Consider the following 23,194-nt stretch of genomic DNA (forward strand, 5'->3'; position numbering starts at 1 on the left):
CCCCCAGGCTGGCTGCCAGTTTCCTTGGATCCCTCAATCCAGGGTGCTCCTTCCACAACAGGAGCTTGTCAGGGACAGGTGATTTAGGAGCTTGCACAGAGCAGAAGCTGAACCTACGAGGTCTCTGAGCTCTGTGGGGTGTGCAGCACTGGCAGCGAGCTTTGCCGAGGGTTTCCCAGGAGGGAAAGCTGTTGTTGATCTGTTGCTAATTCTTCCTCCTTCAGAGAATCCATAGGGATCCTCCTTCTGCTTGTGTTTTTTCCTCCCCCACCCACCTTCCAGCCCCCAGAATGAGTTCAGCACTGGAACATCACAGAGGGCTGTGCCCAGTTTTGTCTGACAAACCATCGAGATGCAAAGGGTGAAACAACAAATCAGAGCAACATCAGCCCGGGGAGCACCAGCCCAGCGGGGTCTGGTGTGAAACAGGCTCCCAGGAGGGCCTGCTGAGGAAAATTAATTACCAGTGGGATGTGGAAGGGCTGAGGAAAGGTTTGTGCTGGTTCATGAGGGATTCCCAGTGGTGGGAGAGAAGTTTTAGTTTCTCCTTCTTCAGATGGGAGACAGGGGAATCATCAACTGTTGGGGATCTCCCTTTCCCTCTGTATTTTCTGGAAGCTCAGGGCACAGCGTGTGTTGCAGGGCAGTCAAGCAGTGCTGGAATTTTCAAAGACATCCAAGCTCCTGTCCATGAAAGGAGCTCCCAGCCCTGCTCCCCCCATTAATGTTCCACAAACCAGCTCGGCTCTGGTGACAGCCAGTTCAAAACTGGTTTTCATGGTGGGGCCCACGGGCAGTGGGAGCTCAGAAATGTTGGGTAAATGTGAATTATAGAGCAACTGGCAGGGAAATGCCTGTTTGATCCTATTAACTCTGCAGAAAACTGTGTGGGCTTAATTGTCCTTCCCAGCTGTGCTTAACCCATCTCTGCTTGTCCTTTTCCTAATAAAGGATTTCTGAGGAGATTTTTTCCTTGCTTGAGGTGAATCCTCTGCCATCCTTAAACCAACGAGCCAAACCAAAACTTTAAAAACCCACCTTGATTCAGGACAGTTTTTTCAGTGCCCCGAGGCTGAGGGCCAGGCAGGTGATGGGATGTGTGTGCCAGAGGCTTTGCAGGATCTCATCATAATTATTGCTTTGATTGCTCTCCTAAAGACTCTCAGGTGCCAGAAGGTTCTGGTAGAACTTACCCGGAGCTGCTGGAGATGAGGAGTTTTAGTCCTTCTGATAGGGAGGGGAGGATGGGGCAATGCCCCCCTGCACCTCTGCAAGGTTGTGTGGGATGGGAAAATGAACTGTTGGCATTTGCAGTTGAGCCAGTGTTAAAAAATATGATTAAAAATTACAGTGTCCTTCAAAAAAAGGTATTTTAAGGTAGAGAAGAAAGCAACAAGTTCCTATCTGTGTAAAAATCACTGGGTGTTCTCCTCCTGGCTATGGCCAGACTGGGATGGAGAAAATTGGGATGAAGTTTTCCACTTCTTCTGGCTAATTTAGGATTCTCCTGAAATTTTTATAAGAAACAGCTCGAGCTGTGAGTCCTGAGCTCTCCTGAGCCTCTCTGGAAGCCTCACAGGGAGCTCAGCAGCAGTTCTGCCCTCTGTAAAGTGGTCTCTCCTTGCAGGTCATCGTGGGCAGCATTTTTGAGGTCATTTGGGCTGCAGTGAAGCCGGGAACCTCCTTTGGCATCAGCGTCCTGAGAGCCCTGCGCCTGCTGAGGATTTTCAAAGTGACAAAGTAAGTGCAGCTCCCTTGGCACTCACAGCCACCTTTGAGCACCCCAGGACATCTGTGTCAGCAGCCCCAGGGCCAGGAGGAGTGCTTTCCACGCTTACCCACCACAAATTAAGAATTAAATTGCTAAAAAGTTACAAATAATCCAAACAACCAATGCTCCACCCCCCTGGAGTAGCTGGCACAAAACCCTGCCTGTGCCATCCTCCAAAGTCTGCACTGGGGCACAGGAGCAGATTAAAGCTGCAGATGCAGAATTTCCCCTTTCCTTGGCTGGGCAGTTGGGAATTTTGGGAATTCCTGAGCCTGGATTTGCATCCACAAGGAATTTTAGCAGCCCTTTCTCTCCCCAGCCTCACGTCCAGCTTTGTCCACCCTTGGTTGCTCAGTGGGCTGACAGCAGAATGTCCTTCCTTGCTTTATCTTGAAGCTTGTTTAAATCAAAAATCTCACGTTACCACTTGTATTTTGTGGTAAAAAAACCCCAAGTTTTATGTAATTCCTCAGTCCCATCAGCTCCCCACTGATCTGCTGACAATTCCTTAAGTATTTAGGCTCTGGAAAAGCCTAATTCCCTGGGGATTGCTGGGTGCTAATCCCCGGGCTGAGGAGCCACCAAATCTGATCCGTGTTCCTGCTGCCTGGGCTGGGAATGACGGAGTTTTTCAGCCTGGAGACTCTGAGGTGGAATTTTCACTCAGGTTACCACAGCTTTTCTGTTGTTTCCATGCTCCTGCCTTGAGTTAATGTGTGCTGGCATTAGCAAAGAGCTCCTGTGCCCCTTCCAAATCCATCCAGAGCTGTTCCTGCAGGATTTCTAAGGCGTGCTGTGGAAATTGATGACAAATTCAGCTCCTGCTGCTGTTTTCCACCTTATTTTTTACACCATTGCCTCCTCAGTCCTCCCTTCTTTCCATCACTCCCCGAATTCTTGAAGTAACAGGAGGAGGAACAGCCCCTCCCTCCAAAAATACCCCAACCACCTGAAATAGATAAAGAAAATTTGAGCAAAACATTTGAAGTAACCAGGAACAAGTTTTGTAGCTCTGTGGGGCTGATTTTTACCTGCTAATTGTTTCTTGCTAATTAATATTCAGATCCCGGGTTTGTGTGTGGCACTGTGTCATTTGTTGTGCTCTGGGACAAACAGGGTGGAAACTTTAAATTCTGTAAATGTCCAGCAGAACAGGTGGGTACCAGCACCAAAAATGTCACTGGGATTTACCTTGGCGCTGATTTCATGTGGAGAACACTCCTGGCTTTGCAGTGAATTCAGAGCAGTTATCACCAGTTCGTTGTACCCAGAGCTGCTGAGATTTGCTGCTGCTGCTTGCTGTACTTTGTAAAAATGTTGGACGTTTTTGCAAGTTACGATTTTACTTTTGCCATTTTTGACCACTGATTTTAGTCAGCACAATGAATAAAGGGAGGAATCATTTAGGTTGGAAAAGACCTTCAAGAGCATCGGGTCCAACCGTTGGGGCCAAGGCCACCACTCACCCGTGTCCCCAAGCTCCACATCTGCAGCTTTTTAAATCCCTGCAGGGACTGTGAGCCCACCACTCCCTGGGCAGCCTGGCCAGGGCTTGACAACCCTTTTAATGAAGAAATCTTTCCCAAAACCCAACCTAAACCTCCCTGGCACAATTTGAGGCCGTTCCCTCTTGTTATTGCTCGTTCCTTGGGAGAAGAGATTTAAACTTCACAAACCGACCCGAGGGCTCTGCCCCTTCTCAGGACAGCAAGTGCCACTCCCAAGGCACTGCTGCTGAAGTTCCCCTGCCCTAATCCAGTGGATTTTCCACCTGCCATGACAGAATTGAGTTGATTGTGTGACCAGAGCCAGCTCCCTGCAGCTCCCAAGGGGAATCCTGCATTATCCCAGTGCCTGAATGCACTGTGTCCCCAGGTGCCACCTCGATTAAATCCCTGCAGGGATGGGGACTCCCCCACTGCCCTGGGCAGCTTTTTCCAATGCCTGACCACCCTTTCCATGAAAAATATCCAACCTCAACCTCCCCTGGTGCAACTTGAGGCCATTTCCCCTTGTTCCTTTGGAAATAATTCCTGTTAGTTTCTCACCAAAGGCTCTTCCCCACTCATGTTCTCCCCTGGCTGCTCTGATCCAACGCAGGTACTGGAATTCCCTGAGGAATCTGGTGGTCTCCTTGCTGAACTCCATGAAATCCATCATCAGTTTGCTTTTCCTGCTCTTCCTGTTCATCGTGGTCTTCGCTCTGCTGGGGATGCAGCTCTTTGGAGGACAGTGAGTCTGAGGGATCTTTGTTCTGCCTGGAAGTGTCCACATCCCTGATTACAGGGCTGGTTTATAGGGAAATAATTCCCGTTCTGATGTTCTCCCTGGAGCTGAATTCTTCCCTAAGGAGGAATGGCCCCAGTTCGAAGCTCCTTCATCATCCCATGGCCCCCAGTACACCCAGAGCTGAACCAGGACTGGGGGAGGCAGCTTTTTGTCCTGGTTCTTTCCCTGATAACCAGAGTGCCACAATATTTATCCACTCGGAATATTTTCCTGCTGGAAAACACAGTTTTGGTGGATCTGATTATTCTCATTAGAAATGGCAGCTGTGGTGGATTTTGCAGCAAGAACCATCACAGTGTTATTTAAACTCCAGCATCGGTTCTGAACTGAAATAATGAAATGGTTTTGTTTGGTCTTTGATTTTCCCAGTCAATCCTGATTTTATCTCTAAAATATTAAAAAGAAATTATCTACTGAGAGGGGAATTTCAATTTGGGCTTTTACACACTTGAGGATGAAAACTTCTTGTAACGGTTCGTTCTGCAAAATCGTTGGAGATTTTGATTGTTCATTTTAATTGGGGATGGAAATGGATTTTCAAAGCACTGGAATTTTCTCTGGGAATGAAATTGAGTTTTTGCTGATGGTTTTGTTAAACACCTTCTGAGATGTTCCCAGCTGAGCTCGCCTGGGGTATTGTAGCCAGGTGGAACAAATGGTGCTCCCTGACTTGGTTTATGGGGTGTTAAAGGCTATTCCAAGGCTGCCTGGAGCTGCTTGTCCCTCCCCAGTCCGGTTTTGTTTTCTCCCTTCTCCCCAGGTTCAATTTCCAAGATGAAACTCCAACCACCAATTTCGATACCTTCCCTGCTGCCATCCTCACAGTCTTCCAGGTAAAGCCGTGCCTCGTCCTGGGGGGCAGTGTTAGAATTGAAATTCCTGGATATTTCTTCCTGCTTAGGGAGGGCAAAGAAGTCCCCAAAAACCTGTGGAATTTAAGAAAGGAGAGGCCCTTCCTTCTTGTGTGTTTGACTTCGCTGACCAATCCACGTGTCACTAAAAATCAAATTAAAAATCAGTGCTGTGGTATTAAGAAAAATGAGAACAAAAGATTTATTGCGAGGGATAAAAATACTGATAAGACAGATCTTTCTGTGCTGAATTAAAATCTGTGTGTGGCCAGGCTGTGCCACATCCGTGTGTGCCCTTTGTGTTCTCCAGCCCCTGCCCACGGAGTTGCAGCTCTGGCAGATGCAGTGCTCAGATTTAAAAGCTGAATTTCACAGCTTTTTTATACTTGTCTTTTTTAAAAACAACAGTTTATAATAGTTTAAAACCATTTAAAATTGTTTAAAATAATTTAAAATTATTTAAAGTAATGTTAAAGCAATGATTTCAGGTGTTTCAGCAGAGAGTCGGGGCTGCTGCTCCTGCTCCAGGTGACCCTCACAGATCCCAGCATTTCCAGCCTTATCCTGCACAATGTGGGCTCCTCCCAGATCCAAACTTCCCCAGATCTCAGCAAGGTTTGGCTGGTGTATTTCGGTGTCACGACCCAAAAAGGAGATAAAAAGGGAGGGAAGGGGAGTGATGATGAGTTCTGGATTAAGACAGGAAAAGAATCTCGTGGCAAACGTGTCCTGTGAGCTCGGCAGGGGCAGCTGCCCGGATGTGAGGCAGGTTCTGTGCTCACCTCACAGGATATTGCCCATCGTGGGGGATTAATTTTTGCATAAGACTTTGATGCTCATCAAAGGAAGGGCTCAGAGACACATCCAGGTACTGCCACGGAGCTGGAACTGGGAGCAGCTCCGGATATGAGCCATGGGAATGTTGGTGTTGGTTGGCTGTGGGACTGGAGCTGTCCGTGGAATGCTGAGCTGGAATATTTCCTGTTAGTGCTGAGATAAACACCCTGCAACGTGGGGAGAAGGAAAACATTTGGGTTTAGGACATTTGTCTGGAATGTCAGAGGTAGGAATTAAACCCAGGAAAACCCACCAGCCCTGCACTAACTGTGGTCCTGCAGAGGCTCTTAGGTACCCTCTGCTCTCGTTCCACCCCACTCCTTCCCTGAGCTGCAAACTCCAGGTCAATGTTTCTTCTCTGTGGGGTTGGGATTCCTTTCCAAGCTTTTCTTCCATAACCTCAGCCAGGCTGAGCAGAGCAGCACCGTTCAGTGACAGCACTCAGAGTGCTGGATAAAGAAAGTTACATACACCCTGCCCACCCCGGAGCCCTTTGGAGATGCTCTGTGTAAGAAGCTTCTCAAACAATCTCTTCTGCCATCTGCTTCAGCCCGTTTTTATCCCAGCAGCCCTGGCTGGGTCATGGTCCTGTCATTGGACACCCAGGCTGTGTTTGGTCCACCCAGGATGTGTTTTGTCCCCTGCACTGGGAGCTCGGGGTTTTCTTGGGGCTCTGGGAAATGCCCTGCACGGCGCTGGTGAAACCTGGGATCTCTGCATGGCTTAGAAACAGAGAGGAGAGAGAAATTTTGCTGGGAGTGAAGTGTCAGAACGTGGATTTTGTTTCCTTCCACCTGTATGAGAGCCCCTGGTCAAGGTGGGCAGTGGGCAGGTGACCCAGAGGGGCAGGGTCAGCCAGTCCAGCCCCAGCAGCCCCACCCTGGGCATCCCTGGCAGCGCTGTCCAAACGCTCCTGGAGCTCTGGCAGCCTCGGGGCCGTGCCCATTCCCTGGGGAGCCTGGGCAGTGCCCAGCACCCTCTGGGGGAAGAACCTTTCCCTGCTCTCAGCCTGAGCCTGCCCTGGCCCAGCTCCAGCCGCTCCCTGGGTGCTGTCCCTGGCCCAGGAGCAGAGATCGGAGCTGCCCCTCGGGAGGAGCTGCAGCCCCCGGGGAGCTCTGCCCTCAGTCTGCTCCAGCTGAACAATCCCAGTGCCCTCAGCTGCTCCTCACGGGCCCCTCCAGACCCTTCCCCATCCCCGTGGCCCTCCTCTGGGCACTCCCTCACAGCTTTAGGTCTTTTTCTGATATTGAGACACCCAAAACTCCCCCAGCACTCGGGGTGAGGCCACCCCAGCCCCGAGCAGAGCGGGACAATCCCTCCCTCACCCATCTGGTGATGCTGGGCCTGGTGTCCCCACGTGTTCATCCATTTCCTGGGGACATTCCTGGATGGCTTCGCTCTGCCTGGCTCCTCCAGACCTCTCTTTCCTGTGAGTGACCCTTTCTCTTTGTCCCTCCGTGCTCTCGTCGTGCAGATCCTGACGGGGGAAGACTGGAACGCTGTGATGTACCACGGGATCGAGTCGCAGGGCGGCGTCCACTCGGGAATGTTCTCCTCCATCTACTTCATCGTCCTCACCCTGTTTGGTAACTGTATCCTTCCATGGATGTCCTGGCTGGCACAGTCCTTCCCAGCCTCTCAGAAATGCCCAGTTTTCCCTAAATTCTCACAACCTTATACTTTAAAAAGCAAATTATTGCCGTGACAGCGCTTTGGGGTGAGAGCTGAAGGTAAGTTGTCCAACTTGGTGTCGCTTTTCTTACACCAACGTAACTATTTTTAATTCAATTTAAAGAAATTTCATTTTAATTGTAATGTTTTTCCTTGCAAATGTTCTGTTAGGAGTTAATTTAGATTGTGGGAGAAAGAATCAAGGACAGGTCAGAGCAGGACCTTGAATATGTTCACAAAGAGTTTGTTTTTAGTCAGGGGAGGATTGAGATGGGTTTGGTGGAGATGAGTAGATGATGGTGGAGATGAGGCTTCATTCTCTTGGTGCCTTTGTCTGGGGCAGCTTAACGAGCTGTGCTCTCCCAAATGCCCCAAATTATCTCATCTCCACATAATTCTTCAAATTTAATTCTGGATCTTAAGTTTCAGGCTCTGGGAGTGTTCAGTGTTCCAAGCCTTGGCACAGGAAATGTCTGGTTTTTTATTCTGAGAGATGGAAATCTCCTGAGGGTAACAAGAATCTGGGAGCTCTCATCCCCCAGATATCCCAGGGTATCTGCTGGGGAAGGGGTGGTGTATCCCAGAGGTCCAGGGAGGCAGGAACAGAGGGACACCGGGGTGGGATTTGGGAAGGGAGGGGATATTTTATGTGTACGTTATATTTTATACACAAACAAGCAAAGCAGCTCCCTGAGGGAGCAGCTGGGTGTGATGAGGAGAGCCGGGAGAGAGCAGAGGGGCTGTGGTGGCTCTGTGCCTGTCCCAGGGGTGGTCGATGCTCTGTGACACTGCCACCATCAAGCAGCTACAGCATCACTGGTGTGAGGGCACGGCCTCAAGCTGCACCAGGGGAAGGTTAGGCTGGACATCAGGGAGGGGCTGCTTTGTTTGTTCTGCTGAGCAGGATGAGAGGGCCCCAAAGCGGGATGAGAGGGCCCCAAAGCGCTGCTGCTCCACCCAGGAGCTCCCACGAGGATTTCCCGACCTCCTTGCTGGTTACAGTCCCAGCGTTCCTCTTTTCCTGGGAGTCTTGTTTGGGCTGGCAGATGCAGGAGAAAGGGAGAGGTGAATTGGGAGCAACACTGGGGCTGAAGACAGAGTTCCTGCAGAAACGGGCTGCTCCAGCTGGAGTGGAGGTGACAAAACGTGACATCGATGCCATCGGTGCCCATGGATGGCACAGCTCCAGCCCTTTGGCTTTGCTGGAATGCTCTCCTCGGGATGAGAAGCAGAGACAGGGAAGAGCAGAGCAGGCAGTGGGAGCTGTGCCTGTCACATGAGTGTCTCCATGGGATTTATCCCATTCCCAGCGGCAGCACGGCCCTTCCAGAAGCACCAGGCTCTGGAAAACTGGGTCAGTGGAGAGCAGGGAGGCAGGGAGAGCTCTAAATCCTCCGGGCTTGGCATTTGGAAATGAGATTAAGCTGTAATCAGGCTCGACAGCACAGCTGAGGGAGGGACTTTTCACCTCAGATCCAGCGTTTTTGAGGAACAGGGCATTAATTCCCTTCCTCACCTTTAATTCCAATGGGAGTTCTCCTTTGGCCTTTGGTTTTCATTAACAGGGGAAAGCAGGGGATGTTCAGGAGGAGGAACCTGCTGCCCCTGCTGTGGATTTGGGATTTGGAGAGTGGAAACCTCATCCACCTTCTCCCTAAATCTCATCCTGGCAGGTGCAGCTGTCTTGTTTCCCTCCTGCTGCTGAGGTGATCCAGGGGTGGCTTTCCTGGCTTCTTCCAGATGTCTCCAGTGCCTTTTCCGTGCCCTTTTCCCACAGCCCCGTGCTGGTGGCACAGCTTGAGCTCCTTGGAAGCATTTGGGAAGGGAGGAGGATGTGCCAGGTGGGATTCTTTGATTCTCCCTGGATCCTGCAGGTTGGGATGAGTCTGCTGCACGTGGAGTTCTGTGAGCACAGAGAGAGAGGGAAGAATTGGCTGACAAAGATTAATAACAGCCAAAAAAAACTTAGGGAGTGTCCTGGGGGGTTTTTTCACCAACTTGTAAAGTTTTCCAGCTTTAAAGAGCAGCTGGGGCTGCCCCTGGATCCCTGGCAGTGCCCAAGGCCAGGCTGGACATTGGGGCTTGGAGCAGCCTGGGACAGTGGAAGGTGTCCCTGCCCATGGTGGAGGTGGAACAAAATGAGCTTTAAGGTCCTTCCAAATCATTTTGGGATTCTGCAATACTGAGACTTCATTTCTTCAATTGGACTTTCCGCTCTTATTTTCTTATCTCAAAGTCTGAGCCCTTTGGGATGCTGAGCCTGGGTTCCTCTGCTGGCAGGGGGTTTATTGTCACTTTGGGAGCTTTGCTGTTTGGTGAGGCCACTTGTAAGAGTTTGGGGATGCTGGATCAAACCTCGTTGGAGAACTGGGATGGGCGATTTGGGGTCAGCTGGCAAAACCTGCCCTTTTTAAACCTGAGGGACTCAATTCTCCTCCCAGAGCTGCTCAGGGCTCTGGGATTATTCCTTTTCCTGAGGAAGGAAGGTGGGATGCTGCTGGATTCACTGCACTTGGCTCTTGGAATCCATTTTTGGTTCTTTGAATCCATCTGCTTTTTCAAGGGATCACAGCAAGGAAAAGTTTGTTTTGCTAAGTGGGAAGTGCCTCATGTTACGTTTCCATTTCCAGAGAGTCTGTGTGGAACCAGAAATGGTTTAATGAAAGTTTTATGATCAAAGTAACAACAGGATTTGGTCCATTTTCCAGGAAATTACACCATGCCTGTGTTCACTGTTATCCACTTAATTGATAAATTGAGGCATCTGTTGAGGCCAAAAAAAAGGAAAAAAACTCCAAGAAAAACTGCAGAGGAGCCTGAAGGGAAAAGCAGGAACTGCCTGGAGGATGCTGCCCTTCCCTGCCCCTCAATGCCAGGCAGGAGCTGATTCCTGGCTCCAGGCACTGCTCATCCAGGTTACACAGCCTGAGCCAGAGCCTGGAGTTTGGGAGAAATCTGGGAATCCCCCGGCTCTGCAGAAAGGACTGAGGGACCTTTTTTGGGGCAGAAACTCCCAAATCTGCCAGACTGTGTCTGCTTGGAAATGGATCAAGCCGGGCTGATCTGATAAAAAGGAATTAATTCAATTTCCAGGGGTTGTTTGTGATGCATGAGCCACTTCCAGCATTTGTGTGGGAGGCAGGGGCAGGGAGACAGTTTTATTGCTGAGACATTTATTCTCAGAGGAGGAGGCTTGGAAGTGTTTCCAGCGTGTTGGAAGCACCCCAGAGGAAGAAACCCAAACACCCAGCACAGACCAGGAGGCCAGGGGTGCCCTCAGCCCCCCACCCTCAAAGGAAAGGGGGAATTAATGTCTTTGGAATGGAAAAATCTGGCTCTTTGTGGGAGGGGTGATGATTCCAGCACCATTTTCTCCTGTTCTGCATCCGCTGGGTTCACTGGGATCGAGGTGCTCCCAGCCACTCCTTGCTGTCCTGCTGGGATAGGGGAAGGAGCAGGGGATGGGAGTCACATTCCAAACCTCTCTCTGTCCCAGAGGAATCATCCTGCGATGGAAAAAACCTCCATGACATGGAGCAATGCTGGCTCCTGGCTGGAGAAATCCCAGGGCTGTGCATCCTGTGCTCTGCAGGGCTTGGAGACATTGAGGATGCAGAAACATCCAAAGGGATGAATCCAGCTCCTGCTTCCTGCAGGCTCCAGATCCGATGGGCATCCAGGCTCTGGAGACACTCCCTCAGTGGGAATTCGAGCTGGGAATGTCTGGTGCTGAAGTCTGGGCTGGATTCTGTTTGGTGAAACCCTGGAAAGGGAAAGCAGAGGGGCTTTGAGCCGCTGGTTTGGGCCAGCTTTGGTCCTTTGGGAAATCTCCTGATCCGTGAAAGTGGGACAAGGCTCTGGAGCACCCGAGGCAGGGTGGAGCTGCAGGGACACCGGGATTTCTGTCCGGGAGAGGGGGATCAGCCCTGCACCACTCCAGGCTCCTCTGCCTGGCAGCAACTTCCCGGTGCTCCTCCAGAGAGCCCTCGAAGGAATGGGAAACAACGGGAAGGGCCCGGAGGCCGTGGATGCCCAAAATTTCCCTGCAGGCTGACAGCACCCTGGGAGCTCAGCTCTGGCTGTTCCTGCTCTCCCAGGAGGGATGTCCTGCTCTCCCAGGAGGGATTTCTGGCTCCTCCCTCTCACCACGCTCACCCCAGTCCTGCCCTCACCCTCCCACCCCACAGCCCAAGGCAGGGGAACAGAAAATCCCAGACTGGTTTGGGTTGGAAGGGACCTTAAAGCCCTTCCCATCCCACCCCCTGCCATGGGCAGGGACACCTTCCACTGTCCCAGGCTGCTCCAAGCCCCAGTGTCCAGCCTGGCCTTGGGCACTGCCAGGGATCCAGGGGCAGCCCCAGCTGCTCTGGGCACCCTGTGCCAGGGCCTGCCCACCCTCCCAGGGAACAATTCCTTCCCAATATCCCATCCAGCCCTGCCCTCTGGCACTGGGAAGCCATTCCCTGTGTCCTGTCCCTCTGTGTCCTTGTCCCCAGTCCCTCTCCAGCTCTTCTGGAGCCTCCTGCAAATACCTGGATTAATTTCCTAAAACTCCTGCAGTGCTTTCACTGGGTTTATGGACCATTCCCATGCACATTCCTATTTGGAGGAGCAAATAGAGCTCTGGAATGAGCAGCTCTGCTGTCCCCAGGTGATGTGCAAGAGCCAAATGCATTTTCTCCTTGGGAGAGTGGTTTTGCCGTGGTTTTGCTCTGCTTGCCCTCCTTCCCTGTGCAAAGGCAGCTGATTTATGGCTGCTCTGGGGCCGTTTTGCAGCCACGGGGCTGGAATAACAACAATAAAATGCAGCAATAGCTGAAATCATTAAGTGGAAAAATGAAAGTTAAATAGGAATAAATAATTCCAGGCCGGGGTTATGTCTCAGTGAGCAAATGCAGAGCTCTGCGAGAGTCCTAAGCTGGTGTGGGCACTGCCCTGGTTTAGCTGGGCTCTGTGCAGTTTAGGCCAGGCTTGGGGGCTGTTTTATCAGCAGAGCTTATTAGCAGGGCTGGGTGTGCTGCTCTGGGGCTCGGGATGTCTGGGGTGGCCTCACTGTCATCCTGACCCCAGTGGGATAAGCCAGGATCGTTGCCTCCCAGCAGCAGTGACCTGAGCTCCATTCTTCACACACTCCACGCCTTTATGCAGCTCTGTGCATATAAATATGCAAATACTGGCTTAAAATGACCAATTTCCTGCAGCTCCACCGGGTGTCCTTTTAAACAAGAGGGGAAAATGGGGGTGAAATCTGCATTTCTGGGCTGGAGGGATGGAAAACCAGGGCCTGTGGTGTCTGTGTGACACCAGGTGGACCCACATTGCTCCTCTGGTGGGGTGAAACCCCTCTGGCCCTGTTCCCTCTCCAGGGAAGGACAAATGTGTGTCCAGCCCCTGCTGAGGTGGCTGAGTTGGGAATGGTGGCAGAGCTTCCAGGGGTCAATCCATAAAACACCGAGGGGGAAAAGAGGGGCAGCAGGAGGGGAATAATTGCTGCCTGTGCTGTGTGAGGAGTTTTTCCTGAGCTGCTCCCACAGATACTCTGCTGAACGTCTTCTTGGCCATCGCTGTCGACAACCTGGCCAACGCCCAGGAGCTGACCAAGGTAGGTGGGAGATCCCTGTGTGCATTGAAATTGCCGCTGTTTAGGGCAGACAGAAAACTTTCCAGCCTCAGGACCGGAACATTTCAACTCTCCCCACTTCTGGATGCTAATTTGGGATTTTTTTATGTGGCATTTTGGCCATTTCTGGGCTTTGTGACCTGCAAGGGAAGTTACCAGAGCTGGGACTGTATTGAAGTGCAGCTCAATCATCCTGTGGCTGTTACAGAGCTCACCAGTGCTTAGGAGTGACTCATTTTTGGGGGAAAAAAACCAAAGAATCACCACCTTTGCTTCCAATCTATAAAAAAGCTCAGCTGCTGCACCCAAGGCACAGGTGACACCCTGAGGTTTCCCCTGCTCTGGTGACCAGTTTGCCCCGCAGAGAGGCACCTGGGGGTTTATTCCCCTGCAGGTTGCAGTGAATATTTTGTATTTAATGTTTTGTATTTACTTTGATTTATCAGCGTGGGCATTGCTCATCTCCCGTTTGCTGTTTCCAAGAGCACAGGAGAAGCAATTAACAGGATTTTTGGCTGATTGGAAGCTCAGACAGAAGCAAATTCAGGTGTTGTGGTGCTGTTTTTGCACCTCTGGTGAGCAGTTTGCACTGCAGAGAGGCACCTGGAGGTTTATCCCCCTTCAGGTTTCTTTATTTCAGGTTGCAGGGAGTATTTTGGTTTTGTGTGCTTCACCTTGCTGAGGTCAGTGATGGATTCAAGAATTAAAATTTTTCCAATCAGCTCCAGGCCAAACAGTTTGTGAGCATTCTGGGGAGAGGTTGGGATATTCCTGCCTCTCCCCAGGTGTGAGGGGATCCAGAGGCAGAAAGCCAGGTCCTGGCAGGGCATGGGGATGGATTCCTGGATGGGAATGGCCCCGATGTGACTCTGCTGGATGCAGAGAGCTGGATGTGCACACAGATTTCTGTTGGAGTCTCCCCTCTGGAGAATATTTACATTGGAGCATTCTCCAGGGAGAACAGCTCTCAGCCTCGGGGTTGTGCAGGAGCACTGCGAGTGCTGCACTTGGATTATTGCACGGTTTGGATTTCTTGGCGTGCTCAGATGGATTTATTAGGAGAATTGGGGGGGGGGGGGTTGCATATTTTTAGCTTTTCTCACCCATTCCTGTGCTGCTGCCACCAGCACCAGTCCCAGTGACCTGCTGGGGGCAAAAGCAGCAGCGGCCCCGTTGTGCTGGTTGTGTTTTTATAACTTTAATTTCTTTACTCCTTCCAGTGGCAGAGCTCTCTGCCCACGTGCTGGGGCAGCAGCAGGCAAGGGTGGTTTCTCTTTTTAGGGAAAGGTGCAGTAATTCACTTCTCTGGATTCCTGGAAGTGTCCAAGGCTGTGTTGGATGGAGTTGGAGCAGCCTGGGACAGTGGAGATTGTCCCTGCCCATGGCAGGGGTGGCATTGGAGGGGCTTTAAGGTCCTTCCAACCCAAATAATTCCGTGGCATTGTTCAAAAAAATGTTAAAAAAAAAAAAAAAAGATTTGGTGCTCAGGGTTAGTGCTGAGGTTTGGGGGTGAACCTGGCACTGCTGGACTTGATCTTTTCCAGCCTTTCTGGTTCTTTGGATCCCCACTGCAGCTCCAGAGACACAGAGATTTCTCCAGGTTTCCCACCCTCCTCTAGCTGCTGAAGATGGAAGCAGCCAAATTCCCAGACAAAATCCACATCCCTGTTGGGGCTGAGCTGGTCTTTGCCATCTCCCTGTTTCCTGCAGGACTGGCTCCAGCTCCCAGCTTTTCTGGAGCTGTTTCCCAACAGCCAAAATCCAGCACAGACCCTCCAAACATCCTGGTGGCTCCCAGGTGTAAAATAAATATTCCAATTCCATGTTCTGCATCCCTCCTCCCTTAAAATGCTGCTCAGGGCTGTATTTGATGGCTCTCTGTTGTTTTGGAGTTTTTCCTTTTGTGTTTTTCATGGGAAATTTTTCCTTTTCAGCAGCTCAGCTGTCTCTGTGCTTCCTAAAGCTCACAGAAATCTCCAGCCTGGAGGCAAAGATCCTCCCAGATTTATGGGCATCCCTTGCCTGTGCTGAGAGGGGGGATGAGGCCCAGCACCATTCTTGGATAATGAAGCTCATCCTCCTTCTTTCTTAATCCTTTAAGTGCCTTCTTGTGAATATTTCAGCAGCTGACAGGGAGGGTTAGAAAAACCCGACTTTGTGGATGTTTATAAATTCTAATTGAATATTGATGGGTTCAGCAGCATTCTAAATCATAAAGCTTCTCCAGAAACTCTCTTGGGGTTTGTTTTTTTTTTTTTCTTGTTTTAATTTTATTTATGATCCCCCCCAAAATCATTCAAAAGAAGGGGAAAAAGGTAAAATTCGATTAGACACGTAGCTGGAGAATGAGTGGTTTCCTGCTGAGTTAATACAATCATGCAAACCCCAAAATTGGCCTGGACATACAAGGAAGTTACTCAGGAGTTCAGTTAGTCCCAGGAGAATTTCCTGACATTTCTGCTGTAAAATTCATTGAGATCAGTGCTGAATGTAATTGGGAAAACCAGGAGCAATTGGAAGTGCCTCTGTTTAGGGCAGACAGAAAACTTTCCAGCCTCAGGACCGGAACATTTCAACTCTCCCCACTTCTGGATGCTAATTTGGGATTTTTTTATGTGGCATTTTGGCCATTTCTGGGCTTTGTGACCTGCAAGGGAAGTTACCAGAGCTGGGACTGTATTGAAGTGCAGCTCGATCATCCTGTGGCTGTTACAGAGCTCACCAGTGCTTAGGAGTGACTCATTTTTGGGGGAAAACAACCAAAGAATCACCACCTTTGCTTCCAATCTATAAAAAAATCTGCTCCCAGGCCCCTCTCTTGCTCCTCCTGTTCTGGCCTTGCACTGACTCAAACTCTGCCAACCCAATTTTTAGTGATTCCTGAGAACTCTGCTGAATCCATTAGGTTCCCTAACCTTTAGGTTTTCTTCAATATATTGACAGGTTTTTCTTCCTGTTCACTAATTCAGAGTGGAATCTGCAATTGCCCCCTAAATTTGCTTCTAAAATCTCTCTGCTGCTCATCAAAAATGTCTCAGGTGACAGAAAGCAGCTCCTGCCTTCATCCTCATTAATCTGGAGTGTAAAACCACCACAACTGATGATTTATTTTCCTAAATCTCCTTAAGCGGGAAGTGTTTTCTCATCTCTGTGCAGTGCCAGTGATCCCTGGAAAAGCAGGATAAAAACACGTGCGAGAGATGTGTGAATTTTATAGAAATTTGTATAAAATTCTTGGGGAATGCCCAGAAATCCTGGACTGAAGGGAGTGGCCAAACCAAGAGCTGAACATCCATAAATCCCTCTCCTGCTGCTGCCCTGTGGAAAAGGCTTTAATTGTATTAATGTATTAAATGTATTAAAGCAAATTCAATGTTAATGATGGGTGGCACCAAAAATGGGTTTTACCACATGAAAAATTGGTTTAAATTAAAATTTAGAACTCTAGAAAACAGAAAGGGAACATAAACCATGGTTGTTCTTATGGGCAAGAGCTTTATCTGTGACCCCTGTGAAACGGGGGTGAGAGTTTGAGCCAGTGTGAGCTGGAATTTTAAATATCAGGCAAAAAATTAATCACTTTCTGGAGTGAAACGCAATATCTGCGTGGAAGAAGAAATATTAAAAATATTCTAAAGCAAACACCTGCTGAGGACTGAGCTCGTTCTGAGTTAGGAATGGCTGCGTTCTGCTGCTCCTTCAGGATGGCAAATCCAGCAGAATTCCAGAGGCACCTGGGAGAATGGAGCAGAAGCCCCAGATCTGAAAGAGGCTTTAAAACCTGCACCTGGTGCTTTAGGGGCAGAGAGAGAAAAATCAGCAGCCTTTGATTTTAAGGCTGCTGGAGAGCCCTCAAAGGAAGAAGTAACTTGAATACACCTGGGGGGTGAAAGGAGAACCTTAAAGGTTTTGTTTTTTTTTTATTGGGGTCTTACTCCTTTTAAAACTCGTATTTGGAGGATAACATTTGTGCTGCAGTGGGATGGGAAGAGTTAATTTTCTCCACAGGAGCTGCTGGGGGATTTGCGTGGCAAACAGGGATTTGTGCTGGAAGCACTCAGGGATGTTTTGTTCTTGCTGAGTGGTGACCCCACAGAGTCCAGGGGGAAAGCTGGGGGGGCACGAGGATTTGGGGACACACAGCTGGGACAGCCAAGGGATATTCCAGACACTCAGAGTGACAACGTTGGGCTGTCCCAGTCCTGCTCCACGTGAGGGAGCTCTGCTGTCCTGGCGATGGCAAAAGCTGGGATGGGAAATGTGGAATGACTCCATGGCTTTTTCTTTCCCAATTAAACTGAGTTTATCCCAATCCATGGGCACTTTGCTGTTTTCCCACCCCACCAGGGTGACAGGACAGGTGCCCAGGGCTGAGCTGTAGGCCAGGATTAAACCAAACACCCTTGATTTGCAACAAGCTCCCAAACCTTTGAGAAATCGACTGGAAATATTGACTTTGTGTAATTGCTCAGCAGCTCTTTTATTCAGGCCTGGTTATAGACTTGCAAATATTTGCAAAGGGGGAAAAAAAAAAAAGGAGAAACTTATACGGTAACGATTTTTTAAAATCAATTTCCCATCTTTTTTTTTTTTTTTTTTTCCTGCTGAAGGAGAAAAGGAAAACAGTTTCCAAATGAGTTCAGTTGGAGCAAATGCCAGCAAGGGCAGAGTGAGGAGCTGTTTATGCAGATGGTATTCAGGGTGGATAAATCTCTATAATTTCCTCTTCCAAAGCTGCTTCCATTATTTTAATCCTGACTCCTTCCAGCATCACCCTGGGAGAGCAGAGGCAGACCTGAGGCATTCCATGAAGTTGGGCAAAGGAGGCTGTGAGTGCTCTCAGTGTGGTTTTCCCTGGATTTCTGAGGTGCTGGCATTGCCATCGGAGCTCTGTGCTTACCCTGCTGTGATTTGACTTTATTTTGGTTAAAAAGTTCCAGGGAAGTTGACCCTTGATGACCATGGAAGGGGAACCAGGCTGGTTTTTTTTGCTCTCATCTCAATGTTTAAGATCCTGTAGTTTGAATTTTAGTGGTGCTTTCCATGCTGGGTAGGAAGAGAGAAATCCCAGTTACAATCTTCAGGCTCTTCTGAGCCAACAGAGGTTAAAAATCCTCATGATCCAGAGAGATACAGGAAGCAGGAACATGACTTTGCTCTACAAACTACATTTAATACTGTTCCTTTTTGTTTTCTGAGTCCTCAGGGATCTGGGGTGGGTGGGAATGTCTGGGGTGAAACTGATGGGAGCAGGACCAGGCTCAAATCCATCATTTTTTGTTGTTGTTTCAGAGAAGTCCCCTGGGCAGGAGGTCAGGACGGATTTAGGAGCCTGTCCCTGCCTTTCAGCAGGACATTGGCTTTGGAGGGTTATCACCCACACAGCCCTGGGATAATTGGGGGATTGTCCCACCTGGAATGGTCACATTCCTGCTCAGGTCTCTCCCTGCTCCATCAGAGTCTCTTCCCCAGTGCTGCGTGCTGAGAGGAGACCCAGGAGAGTCGAGACAGCTTTGTGAGGGGAAAAACCCTCTTGAGCAAAGCTCACCTTTCTCACCTCAGCTTGCACCAAACCTGGGGCTCCTTGCGAGAAAATCTGCCCGAAATTCAAATTCCTGTGTCCTCACAGCCCAGCAGGGACAGCCACCCACGCCTCAGGCCCTGGGGAGCTCTGCTTGTTGTTATTCCCTGATTTATTCCCTGATTTCTCTCCCTTTTGTGCCCCAGGACGAGGAGGAGATGGAAGAAGCCACCAACCAAAAGCTGGCCCTGCAGAAGGCCAAGGAAGTGGCCGAAGTGAGCCCCATGTCCGCGGCCAACATTTCCATAGCTGCGTAAGCACCCTTTGATTCCTTGGGAGAAAATCCCTGTTTTCCAGTGTCGCTGTGTGTCCGTCCAGCTGGAGCATCCCACGGGATCTGTGAGCCCTTCTGCACCACCTCTGGCACTCACAGGCCAAATACTGCAGTGCTCAGCACTTAATGAGGAGTTTAATGAAGGATTTCTTTCAGTTTGGTTCTCTTGGTAATGCCTCACCTTTGAATAATTGTATTTTAGGAGGATCTTTTTTTCTTTAAGCTGTCCCAGGATAGATTTCACCAGGTGAAGTGTTAACATCCCACTTTGGATTTTTAATGAGGAGAGGGGGGTGGGCACAGAATGAACTTATTTTTTAATGATTTTGGGTATTCAAGTGCAAGGGGCATCCTTTTAAATAGCTGAAAAATGTGCTGGAATTCTCTTTCCTTGCTGTTGGAAAGAGCTGGGTTAATAAAATCATGCCTGGGAACTGGTTTGGAGGTAGGAACATCCATGTGGAATTTTCAGATGTCTGGATGAGGACAAGCACAGGCTCTGTGATACCAAAATCCTTGGAAAGCTTTGCTTTGGGGCCCAGCTTTTCCTGGATCCTGAAGGTGCAAAGATGAGGTGGAGGTGGAAATAGTTGTCCTTTGTTTGAGACATCCCTGGAGGTCTCTGAATGTTGGATGGACTTGGAGCACCCTGGGATGGTGGAAGGTGTCCCTGCAGAGGTCGGGATGGGATTTCAGGTCCTTCCAACCCAACCCATTCCACGATTCTGTTCTGTGCTACCCCACAAGGATTTGCTGAAAAGGTTCCTTGAACTCTTCTGGAATTTCAACAACAGCACCAAAATTCCTGCATTTTACTGGGAGCTGCTGATGTTTCCCAGACTCCTTTTACAGGGGAGATCTCCAAGCATTAAAAAAAAAAAAAAAAAAAAAGAAATTTCCTGCTTGATTTTATTGGAAAAAACCCGAAGTGGAGGCGGATCCCTGCTTGTTCCTTCGCTGGAAATCTCTTTTTCCTGGGAGTTTAATCCACTTTAGCAAAGACAAAAGGCCAAGTGGAGCCAGTTTGTACCATGTGAAGGGAAAGAATATTATTAATTTGAATATTTTATTCTTCTCACCATTTTATTTTGTCGTTACTGCTGTAATCAGTTCCTATTTATGCTCTGGCTGTTTGATGGTTTTAAAGACCAATTTTTTTCCTTACAATTATTTTCTGGCCAGCCTTGAAAAGAAGTCAAATGAGGATAATTGCTTTTGCTCTTTGATGAATTTCTTGGTTCTGGTGTTCTAAAATGCAAGATGATGATGGTGCTTATTTGCTTCTGTTTTAATCAAAGCATTTTGCATTTGGGGAAGATTTCTTAGAAATCAGCAGAAAAAAACCAACCCACTTCCGTGGAGCTGAGGTTGAAATGGCTTAAAATCACCTTTTTCCAGGATTTCTCACCAGTTTTTCAAAAGCACGTGGAGAGTTCTGTGACAACAATTGGAAATGAGGGTAAAATGGTGGATTTTTGCTTATTTTGCCTCAAATTGAGTCTGCCCTGCCCCGTTTGTGCAGAAGTTCCCATGAGCACGGTGGAAAGTCAATGGTTTCCACATCTCCTGACCCTGGTGCCCAACCACTGGGCTGTGATGTCTGCCAGGGCCACTCACAAAGCTCATGGGGCTTTGCTTTGGGGAAAAAAAGCAGCATTTAGGTGCAAAGGTTGATGCCCAAAGGGGATGAGACCCTAGAGGAAAAGGCAAGGGAGGAGTTGGGTGTTTTGGGAGATGGATGGACGGGTGGCTCGTGATCCCTGCGATTTAATGAATCCGTGTCCAAGCAATTTGTTTTATAGATAAATCCCGGAATATTCTGAGTTGGGAGGGACCCACAGGGAACAAATCCAGCTCTCAAGTGAGCAACCCATGCAGGGATGGAATGTCCATCCATAGGGAACTCCAAAGGGGCTTGGCAACCCCTAAATCTTGGCTACGGGGGTGGTTTGCAGCATTTATCCCTTGGATATCTCTCTCCAGTGCAGCAGGGCTGATGTTAGGGACCTTTGGGCACCCAAATCCACCCCAGCTCTTCATTTCTCCTGCTCTTCATCCCCACGGTGCTCTGAGGGCAGAGCCATGGCAATGGCAGGTCCTGGCAGATCAGAGCCACAGCTGGACATGCCAAGAGGGAAAAGTGCTGGGTGTTCTTAAAAATGGGATTTTTGGCAAATGGAAATATCACCACAAACCAAACCCCTGTACAACCGGCGTACCAAGAACTGGGAATCCAAGCCCTGTAGGACTCAGTGAGCAAGGCCTGGCAAAACTGGGACTGAGCTCCTGCAAAGGAGCTCTCTTTATATTTGTATTTTCCCCTAAGAAATATTATTTTAATTTTATAGTTTAATGTTGTTTTCCCAGCGTGTGAACATGGATTTCTCTAACAACAGCAGGCATCGATGGCACGGATCAATGTCCTGAAAACATTGGCGTTTTCCCTGCCTGCATCAGTCCAGGTGGCAGAGAGTATAATGCCTTGGATTTTCTTAATCACAATGTTCCTGTTCCCAGTGTTTGGGAGGGGACAAAGCTGTCCCTGGGCTGGGCCTGGTGAAAAGTCACGTTGGTTGTGCTGTCTCAGGGGTGAGGAGCTGTTTCCATTTATTCCATTTTATTTTATTCCATTTTATTTTATTTTATTCCATTCCATTCCAATTCCATTCCATTCCATTCCATTCTCTGTTAGTTTTGTCAGTCATGCTCCGAGCCCTGAGTGTGTCTCCCCCTAAACTTCCTTCCAGCCCTTCCCATGGTGTTGGATCCTCCACCTCTGGTGTTTTTCCCATGCCAGTACAGGGTGAGCTGTGCCTGCACTGGTTCTGCTGCCCCAGCTTCCCCTCCTAACCAGGCTCCATAAAATTTGCACTTCCAGTGCCTTGGAATTGTCCCCTTGTCCCTCCCTCTCCTTTCTGAGCTCCATTTATTGTGTTGGTCCCTAAACATCATTTCCCAAGCACAAAGAACTGGTTGTTACCCCACGTTCCAGCCTGAAGAGGCACCTCCACCTTCCCACCTGGAACTGGATGCTGTGGGAGCCAGGAATTTGTTTGTGATTGATGAACCCTGGGGATCTCTTTTAGTGACAGGTTCATCACTGCCAGGCTGGGGAGGGATCATTGATCTTGCATCTGCCTCACACTCAACATCCTGCACTGATTTGGAGCTCCTGCTCCATCCAGCTCCCAGAATTTTCCTTTTTCACCTGGTGAACTCTATCCTGAAAGGGCCTTTTTTATTTAGTGGCTTCTCAGGATGAAAAGCAGGTGTGGTGCTACTGATTTGGAGCTCCTCCTCCATCCAGCTCCCAGAATTTCTCTGCTCCACCAAAGGGGTTCACCTGAGCAGATGTGTCTGACCACAGCTGGTTTTTTCACCTGATGAATTCCATCCTGAAGGATTTATTTAGTGGCTTCTTGGGATTAAAAGTGAGCCTGGTTTGTATGGTTGGTTTAGAGCTCCTGCTTCATCCAGCTCCCAGAATTTTTCTCTTCCACCAAAGGGATTCTCCTGAGCAGATTTGTCTGGCCATAATTCCTTTTTCACCTGGTGAACTCTATCCTGAAAGGATTCATTTTGTGGCTTTTCAGGATGAAAAGCGAGGGTGGTGCGTTGGTTTGGAGCTCCTGCTCCATCCAGCTCCAAGCATTTTCCTTTTTCACCTGGTGAACTCTATCCTGAAAGGGCTTTTTTTATTTAGTGGCTTCTCAGGATGAAAAGCAGGGGTGGTGCCACTGGTTTGGAGCTCCTGCTCCATCCAGCTCCCACAATTTTTCTCCTCCACCAAAGGGATTCACCTGAGCAGATGTTTCTGACCTCAGTTGGTTCTTTCACCTGGTGAATTCTATCCTGAAGGATTTATTTAGTGGCTTCTCAGGATGAAAAGCAGGGGTGGTGCCACTGGTTTGGAGCTCCCGCTTCATCCAGTTCCCAGCATTTCTCTGCTCCACCAAAGGGATTCACCTGAGCAGATGTGTCTGTTCCTTTTTCACCTGGTGAATTCCACCCTGAAGGATTTATTTCGGATGAAAAGCGAGGGTGGTGCGTTGGTTCTGTCGCTGTTTGCAATGTTTGCCTGGAAACAGGAGATGTGTTTGATTGGAGCCCATTGTTTCATTCTTCTTTTCTTGTGACTTTTTTTGTTTGTTTTCCGTTTAGCGTTTTCCTTGCTTTGTTGTTTCTGGAGGTGAGTTCTGGGTTTGTTCAGCCCCTCTGTGTCATTTGTCCCGCTCAGCCTCTGCACCTGAGGGACTCCACAGAGCGAGGGGTCTTTAGGGCAAACCATTGGTGCAGCTTC

At 49.1% G+C, this 23,194-nt stretch overlaps 1 protein-coding gene across 1 annotated transcript in view; it reads left to right on the plus strand.

The window, feature by feature from the left end:
- The window catches only part of CACNA1B (calcium voltage-gated channel subunit alpha1 B), a 254,528-nt gene that overhangs the window by 158,360 nt on the left and 72,974 nt on the right, over window positions 1-23,194 (plus strand). The window contains exons 13-18 of the mRNA XM_042052780.1: window positions 1,628-1,740; window positions 3,872-4,003; window positions 4,821-4,893; window positions 7,223-7,340; window positions 12,954-13,021; window positions 18,767-18,873. Of these exons, the coding sequence (XP_041908714.1) occupies window positions 1,628-1,740; window positions 3,872-4,003; window positions 4,821-4,893; window positions 7,223-7,340; window positions 12,954-13,021; window positions 18,767-18,873 (611 nt within the window). The remainder of the gene's footprint in view (window positions 1-1,627; window positions 1,741-3,871; window positions 4,004-4,820; window positions 4,894-7,222; window positions 7,341-12,953; window positions 13,022-18,766; window positions 18,874-23,194) is intronic.

Source organism: Corvus kubaryi, unplaced genomic scaffold (assembly GCF_017639235.1).
Source record: "Corvus kubaryi isolate FWS band 111438036 unplaced genomic scaffold, C.kubaryi_AGA036_p1.0 78, whole genome shotgun sequence".
NCBI classification, from domain to species: domain Eukaryota; kingdom Metazoa; phylum Chordata; class Aves; order Passeriformes; family Corvidae; genus Corvus; species Corvus kubaryi.